This window comes from Diaphorina citri, unplaced genomic scaffold (genome assembly GCF_000475195.1).
Source record: "Diaphorina citri unplaced genomic scaffold, Diaci psyllid genome assembly version 1.1 scaffold259, whole genome shotgun sequence".
In the NCBI taxonomy this organism is placed as follows: domain Eukaryota; kingdom Metazoa; phylum Arthropoda; class Insecta; order Hemiptera; family Psyllidae; genus Diaphorina; species Diaphorina citri.
In genome coordinates this window covers 68576-78846 of record NW_007377696.1, presented here as the reverse complement: position 1 = coordinate 78846, position 10271 = coordinate 68576, and the positions used below count along the sequence as shown (strand labels likewise).

The following is a 10271-nucleotide window of genomic DNA, read 5'->3' as shown; positions in this document are numbered from 1 at the left end:
ATCCATTCTTCCTTTCCCTAAGAAGCATCCTCAATGCTGTGCATTGACAAAGATTGCATCAAATTTGACAAAGATTGAAATCAAATACCTAGGTGAAAAAAAAAAACACCTATGTATACAACATACTACCTATATGCCAAAAACTTGTCAAAAATAATTCTTTCATAAATTAAATACAGGTGTTATTTCATAAAGCTAAGTGCTTACAGTTTTTCACTCTGCAATATTTAAGTAAAAGTTCATGTGCAAAGTACCTTTGTGGAATGGCCCTCTGATAAACAGATAAAATTAGACACTTTATGAAATAAGCCTCCGTAATTTTTGGGTTTAATTACAAGGAGGGTCAAAGATTTATTATCCCTTGTACCTACCACTATTCATCTACTTACCTCATGTTTGATTGACCCTATGAACTTGTTCTGTCATAGTAAGCTATGATTTACATTTCCCAATAGCTTTACCACAGTACATAAGTGCCAGCCCAATTAGATTCCTACCTATGGAGGACTTTATCCCTAACAGATATTGGTTTGTTCCCAGAACAGCCAGCCTACTCTTATCTTTTCCTTCTCTCTTCAGTTTCATCTGTAATGGGTCCCTCGATCTACTTACTTAGCTTAATACTTAACCCTCAATATGATTCACCTTATAGAAATTCCAAGACCTGTCTTTATGAACCATCAGTTGAGTACCCATCTACTTCCCTATTATCTAATGAGAGATACTCAGATTCTTTCCATGCAGTTTCAGTTCTAGAATTCCTACTAGATAACAAACTCACAGTGGAGCTATCACTTACATAATTTATCACAAGTGACCTTTCAACTGCAATATTATACCACTCCCTGTTTTATATGCTGGTGTCAAGTCAGACTAGAAACAACTCCTATACCTACTCCTATCTCAGAAAATACTGGAAACCTAGAATAAAATACACTCACATGCAGCCATGCAGGCATAATTAAGTAGGTACATATTGAAAAAAATTACACACATGTCGCATGTATGTATTATTTTTCTATTAAAAATACTCATAGGTAGCTTGGATTAGGTACCTACAGATTAAAAAAAAATAATAATAGTTATAATAAAAAAAAAAAAAACTGAAAGAGCAGAAATATAATTACTTCTTATAACTCATAAGTAGTTATAGTAAACATTAATTTTTGAGCTCACTCTCACTAGTCCAAAATAAAATAAAAAAATATATATAAAAAAATAGTAAATAAAAAAAAAAGTCGATTTACATGTTATGTATAGATATTCTTAAGAATCCCAAGTTTCCTGGACTATAAGTTGACCTCTGCACTACAGGTGTCCTCTCTACATAAATATACATGTCTGTCTAGCTACTTAACTGGTCCTGATGCTCTCAGCCTGGAGCTCAATTTATCTGCTTATCCACAAGTTGTCCAATAATTTTCAGCCATTATGTCATCAAGTTACACGAGGAATCGGAATTAGAGGTGTGTAAGTGAGTTGTAAAAAGAACTATTCTTTTCAGTGGACCCTTCAGTCAATGAGTCAGATCCAAAAACATGTAACTCACTCTTCAACTTCTTATAGGTATAGGGAGTTGGGATCTGACTCATTAAGTAGTTCTTTTTCTTTAAACTCACTCCTTCCACTTAGTAGTAGGAGTGTATTATGTTCAATCGTCAAGTACAGATTTATGGAAACTTCCTGATTTTTTTTTTACATATGGAAACTTCCTAATTTTTTTTTCAATGCACTCAATCAACATTAACATTCACCGACAAATAAGTACATAACCACTCAAAACATTTGGCTAAACATTATTTACGTGATTTTATTGCATCTAGTAGTCTCAACACAGTAGGTTCTTGCCTACCCAAACAAGGAAATGTGATATCCTTCTATTCAAACCATGTTGAGCATTCAAGTGTCCATTCAAACAGAAGTGACATTAATCAAAATGAATGATTTATTCCCGTCGTGGTACCCAAATAGTGAGGTGTAACTGACCTTTCACGCGAATCTCATCTTATCAAAATGGTTGAATACCTATATAGTTGGGACTGGGTATTGTATCAATGTATCATAACGACTTTCTTTTGAGGATTTCTACTAAAGATCAGGACTGGACTTGGACTAAAATTTAATATTTTAATATACATACCTACCCTGTTTATACTGTCGGAAATACCTTTGTTCCTGCAGGACTAGAGGGGTTTTTTCCTCTAGTTGAATACCTACTTGTAATCTATTGCTAATTCAGTAGGTAAGTAATTATAGAAAACTATATGTTTATGAGAGGGCTCGTTAGTCGATTTTCCCCTCCAAGTCTAGTTGGATCCCCACTCCTGAGTCGAGTAAACAAGCTGAAATCTCGAAATGAATGTAGAGGATAATTTGTATAGAACCTGGATTGTTCTGAGTTTATAGAACTAGTTCTATCGTGCTTGTAGATTCTAGATAGGTACTTACCTTTGGTTTATTCTTGTTTTATTTTACAAATTTTATGTAGATTCTGGAAATACGTACATAATTAAATGTAATTAATTAACCAGTTCAGTTGTTCAAAGATGACAGCATAGCGGTTTCAAACAGTTCAAAGATCGGGGTTAAACGTACCTGAAGGAGGACTAACAAGTAAGCAAGATTAGATAAAATAAAGGCGGGTTCGCCCGCTCGGGGCGAACTTTATCCTAACCCTAAACAGATAGGGTTCGTTCTCGGAACGGCTAGCTTTCGCCTATCCTGTCCTCTTTCTCTCTTCAATTTCGGGACGATAAGACCTCCGTTGTTACAGTTATCTGTATCAAAAGATTAGCAAATAAATGAGCTCTGACTAAGAGTCTTCACAGATTTCACCTGATGATCAATTCTTTTTCTTTTAATCAAAAAGATTTAGTATCTAAAAACTATAAATTACAGAAATGAAGATTTACTCGTATAAATGAAAGATCAAAGTACCTATAAGATTTATAGATGAAAGATCAGAGTTTTTTTTATTATTATTTTTATTTTATTTTATTACGTTGAAGAATGATGTAGTTAAAAAAAGATTTACAATATTAGATATGTATCTCTTACTTTCGAAGCAGTTGGCATTTTGGATTTTTTTTTTTTGCTCATTCACTGTTTTGAAAATGTTATCGGAAGTTGAGAACTACCATGTTATCATAACAAACATTGCAATAAAATCTCCAAGAAAAAGTTCAAAACTTTAGTACAAAAAAGCTTCGGAGTTACGAAATTTGTGTTGAGACAGAAATGAGCTCGCAAAAAAAGTAAAAAAGAAGAAAAAATCCAATCTTCAAGACAAAAAGTGCAGAACTTTAATAAAAAACCGGCGGAACTCTGCAATGTCTGATGTAATACAGGAACATGTAATTAGAACGTGGGAATATATCGATAGTTAATAATAAAATTATCAATTCCTTTTCATTTTTACAAAATATAATAAAATTATGTAGATAAGTGTTGTAGGTAAGTCGTGATAAAGTGATAACTGATATGATAAGTCATAATAATTGAACATGAAAACATAGTATTTGATAAGCATGACTTGAAGACATTTTGTTGACCTTCAGAGTGGCATTAATGACCCAATAGTGAGTGAGGGATCATTTGAAGTAACATTTAATGGCCTATGGCCTTAAAAATAACCCTGTAGAAATAGAACAGTTCATAATACAAATAATAATTACAAATAACCCTGTGAAAATAATAATCAGAAAGAAAAACCTCACAGAATGTGAATAAATAAATAAACTACATTAGGTAAAAAATCCAAATAAAACTTACAAATGACACTGTAAAAATAATGATCAGAAAGAAAACCTTCACAGCATGTGAAAAATAAATAAACCATGGTGTTTTCCAACTTTCTCTTTGTGCGCCCGTTTCTCATTGATAACGTGGGTGATAAGAATGCTGATAGTAACAACAATACCAGCAAGACGAGGAATCAGAATAACAGCACCCTCTGTAGAACCCTGACCCGAAGTAACAAGTCCATCCAGTATATTATCAGTAACCCGGATAATGTATTGTTTGGTCCACCCTTGTCTGATAATGTAAGTCTGTATAACTTGTTGGAAAAGTGCCTTGATCTGGTAGCTTTTAATTAAAGTGGTTCATCACTTTAATTAATTTTTTACTTTCTTTTTTATTTTTTACTTAAAGTCGAAACTTTCATACATAATTAGGTACATATACACCAGTTCTTACTTCTTGAAAGCTTTTGAAATTTTCGTAAAACCCATAATGTACAATACAATTTTCATTACAATTATTGTTGTCATTGAGATCATTATGGTCGTTATTGGGCTTCTTCATAATACTGTTTGTAAACTATGCCATTTGGGGTTTCTTATAAATCATTTTCTCAAACTATGCCATTTAGGGATTCTTAAATTTCTTATAAATCTTTTTCTCACAATTCTGATGCAAATCCTTCATCTATTCCTTCAACCTGCATGCAACATTGCAACATTCAGCATGCAACATTGCAACATTCAGACAGTTCCTGATTCCTTATGTGTAGTTCTCAATCAACTTGTCTCTTGTACTTCCCACATGATGTCTAGAATGACAAATAGCCTGTGTGATAGATTATGACATGATGACATATTGTCCAGTGACATCCGAGATTGTACACACTGCACCAGAAGTCCTCAGTTTTCTCACCAATCGAACGATTTTAGATTTTTTTTTGATGAGCTGAAATTTTGGTGCGTTTTCAACGCTATACTACAGTGGTAGTACCCGTCGACTGAAATCGATCGACATAGTGTGGACGCTTAAGATGGTAGAAAGATTTGAAGTAAATTTCCCGATCAAATATCCAAAGCCATAAGGAAAACGAGTTTTATTTCTGCTCGTACCTACACAGTACATTCCTAGAGGCTTACGAAGTGTTATCGCGTTGTAATGGGAAAATTACGGGGAAATGCCAGATCTATTACATAAGGTAATAGATCTAATGTTCCCAAGGTAATAGATCTAAAGGTAGAAAGGTAGAAAACTCACCACCCTCTACATGAGCTCATGGGGAGTCAGAAAGATGTAGTTCAAAGTTCTCTCATAAGTCATATAGGTAATACATATACATAGTGATTTCGTTCACGATAGCTTACACTGCCCTCACGTCACATGAGCTCGCGTGACGTGAGGGTAGTGTCTACCTGAAGTGACGAAGTACTTGAGAAACAGGCTGTCATTGTCCAATGACATCTTAGACGGAAGTGTATCACGGATCTGAAGTATCCAGAGCACGTATGCAAGCAAGGCTAGGGAGGAAAGTTGTGAAGATTGCATGTTGCCTTATTAGCGGAGAAAATAATGACATTATTCAATTGATGGTAGCAGCAGCAGTATAGTTTGATAGTAGTAGCTTCTCTGAGATACCCAGAAGATGTGTCATGCGACTAATTTGTGTTTCTAATACGGGGCTGAATGGAAGATTCGGAAGGAACTGATATCTGGAGCTAGACTATTTTACTAAACTTTTAGACGAGGAGGATTGAGCTCTAGATGGAATTGTTCTAAGGAATAAAATGAAAAATCCCATTTTCTTCCACTATCGACAGTTCTAGAGGAACTTGGAAAGTAGGTACCCTATTAACCTGCATTGTTATTGGCAGCTTGGGGTACGAACTAGTTCCTTGTTCCTGGAAATGTAAGCCAGAAGCTGGTTGTATGTTACATTATACAGAATATGCTTTTGGCTTTCTTGCTTTCCACGGGATGATGTGATCATTATGTCTTTCTACTATACAGCTGACAGTTCATTTTGATTTTTAATTACTTCAACAAGGTGTACAGAAGAATTTTGTTGATCTGAACAGGGTTCGAGATACCGCTGCCGAAGGGTTGTTATTCTGACAGTACATTTTGTGAGGTTTCTACATGCAGGTAATGAAAAGTTGAGTTTAGGAGAATGGATTCGGATTTTGAGACATCCAGCATACCCCGTAACGAAGTTATGTGAGTGGTCGCGTTATCTGTTATACATTCATGATATTCAAGATAGTCCTATATCACCTATATGTGTCTCTAATATGTAATGCAACATAAGATACTCTATGTACGGAATTAATACCAGCCTCGAGGTGTTTTTAACTCTGGAAGTGTTCGTACCTATCCTATGGCAATGGCTGGATTTATATTGATTCTTATGTATTAAAACATATGGAGATAAAACCTGGTCATAATCTTACTACGTTCCTTCACATAGGTACTCATTCGCGCAATATAGCTTCCACTTGGTCTATGCTTGAATGCAGTGGCGCGTCCATGAAAGTTAGGCCAGCCATTCACTATCAGGTAGATCTGACAGGTACGGCTGAAAAAGTCCACCTGTCACAGGTCTACCTGATACCTGATGAGCACACACACACACACTATGAGGTAGACTTGACAGGTACACCGGATCAGGTCTACCTGATACCTGATGAAGGCACACACACTATCAGGAAGACCTGACAGGTACGGCTGAAAAGGTCCGCCTGTCGCAGGTCTACCTGATACCTGATAAGCACACACGCACTATCAGGTAGACTTGACAGGCGGACCTGATCAGGTCTACCTGATAGTGAGTGGCTGGCCGAACAATCCGAACATCACCAACAGTGGCAGCAGTTTTGGTATACTTTAAATGGGTTATATGTATCTATGTAGCAAGGTCTACCTGATAGTGAGTGGCTGGCCGAACAATCCGAACATCACCAACAGTGGCAGCAGTTTTGGTATACTTTAAATGGGTTATATTTATGTAGCTTCTGCTTCCCCTTTTGGAAATCTTACCCCACGCCACTGCTTGAATGACTTTTATTATCCATGCAGAATGGCCGATACTAATATGCTCGTAAAATTCCTTGATAGCGTCCTTTAGATTCCTTAGAAGTGGAGGTTACGAAACTATTTGACCCAGGAACTCAGGATGGCTCGAAATGAAAGGTTCCTCATATGTGTTTCATATGTGAAGCATCTGGCGAGCGAGAATTTGAAAGTCGTTCTGGGGAGGAAGGTGAATATTTGTGACGAAATTCCTCGTGAAGTTGGGGAAAGGAACTAATTATCTAGATTCTAGTCAAAGGAAAGTGGGCATGCTACGACACAGGCCACATGCGTCTAATGTAACAGTTGTTCCATTGCTACGAAATAAAAACGGCGGTGAAACACTTTTTTTTTTTAAGTGATTAATGATGATTGTAGCATCCTCCGTGACCGAATTTAGGCTTGCACACCGGAGTTCCTGGGTTTGATCCTCGGCAGTGAAGTTTTTTTCGACTCTAACTGGTCTGCCACTTAGTTTGTATTACGGGTGCACTCAGCCGCTTGAGGATGATTGAGTAATTTCCTATAACGCAGTGGTGCTTTTGGCAGTAAAAAGAAAAAAAAAAAATCATAGGAATGACAGATTTAGTATAGGAGTAAAGGAGGCTCTGTGATATCCACAAAAATTGCGAAGAGGCTGGTCAGCAGTTTCACCAACAAATAATTCACGAGAACATAGCCCGGCAGGCTAATCAAGATGTGATCAAATTTGACATTTCGTGGGTTAAAACGGACATGGAACCAAAGTACCCTTGAGGCTCCGTCACGAACCAAGTCCGGTATTTCAGAATTCCAAATCAAATTAACAAAACGGAACATACGTAACATTTGCCATGAGTATTATTTGCATGAAAGTTGACTGCTTCCAATGGGAGAATCTATTAAAGTTTATTAATTGCATAAGACCGAAGTATATTGGCAATCAATCATCTCAACATTACTCTAAATACTGTACGGAACATGATTTTAATGTATGGACAGGGGTGGGCACAGAGGGGCATCCAGTCCCGTTTGCTTCGGGGCTTCGGGCCGTTTTCCTCAAGGGGGTCCAGAACCAGAAGTATTTTTTATTATTATCCTATCTTTTTTCGCTTTTTCCCGGGTTGGCGTTTTTCGTCAGTTTCTTTGAGCCCTAGGCCCCTAGGGTGATTGTTTGCTGATGTTTGGTTTTGGCTACAAAATAATAATAATAATAATAATAATAATAATAATAAAAGAGTGGAGGTATCAATTACAGCATCCAATCCTCACTGCTGTAATTGAAGACTGAATAAATAAATAAATAAATAAATAAATAAATAAAAAAAATAAAAATAAAATAAGAGTGGACGCCCTAGCTTTGCACCCAACCTTTGCTATTTCTTTAGCAAGGGAAATTTCAGATTGGTCTACTGCCCGTTTAAAGTCCCCCAGTCAGGCACAAAAAATAAAATCCGGGTAATAAGATTTTTTTTTTAAAAAAGCGAAGAGGGGCCTATTGTTGGAGTTAGTCCTGGGTACCGATTCTATAATTTTTGGACAACCCTGTCTATCGAGCATAGCGTACAAGGTATAACATGGTGCGTTTTACGTGATTTGCAAAATGAACCGTGTAGAATCCCGTAGATTGTAGAAAGTACACAGCCGTATATCTATGAATCCACCTACTCACATATAGGAACCTAATGGAACACTAATAGCAGCCTACCGTATTCGTGAATTAAAGTCATGTTTAATGTCATAATCATAATTAAAGTCATGTTTAATTTCATAATTGATCGACAAGACAGAATTACGTAGGTACTGAGCTACTGGGTATTATTACCTACATTTCAGAGAATTGGGAATTCATCAGTAAAGAATGAGAATGAATAGCTTCAAAGAATTTTAGTATATTTTAGCCTCTTCATGGATAATCTTGGTAGGTTGCAGAAAGGTATCAGCGTTCCTCTAAAAAAAATAGCATCAGTTTTCCTCAGATCATTGTTGCAATCTTGCGGGAAGTTCATATGAGCTACTTTTTTCAGTGGACTACTCAGTCAATGAATAAGATCCTAACTCCCTAGATACTTTTAGGGTCTAAGGAGTTCAAGAGTGTATTAAGGATGTGACTTATAACCACCCAACCACTAATGCTGTCCCTCTCCATTGCAGAACTCAAAGAAAGGGCGCTACTGTTTCGAGCTACGCATGTCTGGAACGCAGAAGTCCTATTGTTTGGCTGCCGAGTCCGAGACAGATTTACAAGACTGGTTACTCAAACTCAACCTAATCATAAGTCAGAACAGAGTACAAGAAGAGCGACGATCATCGTCCTTGGAAAGAGGTAAGGAATTCATAGTTTTACATTTTTTACCGTCATAACTTGTGGGTATGTTCATAGTTTCATAGTGCTTTAGGGATTTTTTTTTTCAAGTTCACTGTTTTACCGCCATTTATATTTCGTAGCAATGGAACAACTGTTACAGTAGACGCATGTGGTCTGTGTCGTAGTATGCCCATCCCGTAGTATGTCCCTCATCAGATGGGCGATAAGATGAAATTTTTTTTTATTATTTTTTATTTGTTTATTTATTTTACGAGGTTTGATAGACCAAAGTGTAACGACCGAGGTCTTATCGTCCCGAAATAGAAGAGGGAAGGAGGACTGGATAGGAGAAAGCTGGCTGTTCTGAGAACGAACCTTACATATCTGTTTAGGATAAAGCTCACCCCGGGGGATAATTCAACCCACTAACAAAGTAGATCCATTGCCCTCCAACCAGTAATGGTTTGGATAAGATTACCCATTTAACCACTAACCTATTTCCGTTATCCAATAGCATCAGTTTTCCTCAGATCATTGTTGCAATCTTGCGGGAAGTTCATATGAGCTACTTTTTTCAGTGGACTACTCAGTCAATGAATAAGATCCTAACTCCCTAGATACTTTTAGGGTCTAAGGAGTTCAAGAGTGTATTAAGGATGTGACTCACCCACTGAAAAGAGTGGTTCTTTTTAATATCTCACTCACTATTTGAACACCTTTTAAGAGCATACATATATACATACATATCTCGTATTCCTTACTAATTCCTCATTGGTCTCACATGTAGCTTAGGTAGGTACTCAAGAGGTTTAGAGTTCAGAATTCAGCAGCTTCTGAATTTTTGCTTCACAATGTCGAAATAAAAACACAAATCCAGAGCCAACACGAACGAATCTTCAAAGTTGATGAAATTTCAAAGTAGAAAGTTACCAAGTTTGTTTTTGCCATCTTACACAACGCATCCTCTGATAAACACGTAACTGTTTGCCCCCTTGTCCAAGTTTTACCTGTATGTATGAATACTTGAATACAGAAAATTTGATCTGCTCAGTTAGATTTGGGTTCCAAACCTGTTTTAAACTTTAAAGTAATCAAGTGCTGGGTGAATTTTGACCCGCGTTTTTAAAGTGGACCTATAAATTAGGTTTTGGAGTACTGGTGTGGAGCAGTATCCATC

At 36.7% G+C, this 10271-nt stretch overlaps 1 protein-coding gene across 1 annotated transcript in view; it reads left to right on the top strand.

Moving 5' to 3' along the window:
- The first annotated feature begins 3440 nt into the window (after positions 1-3440).
- The window catches only part of LOC103506751 (dedicator of cytokinesis protein 11-like), a 37094-nt gene continuing 30263 nt past the window's right edge, over positions 3441-10271 (top strand). The window contains exon 1 of the mRNA XM_026821726.1: positions 3441-4043. Within this exon, the coding sequence (XP_026677527.1) occupies positions 3837-4043 (207 nt within the window). The 5' untranslated portion in view covers positions 3441-3836. The remainder of the gene's footprint in view (positions 4044-10271) is intronic.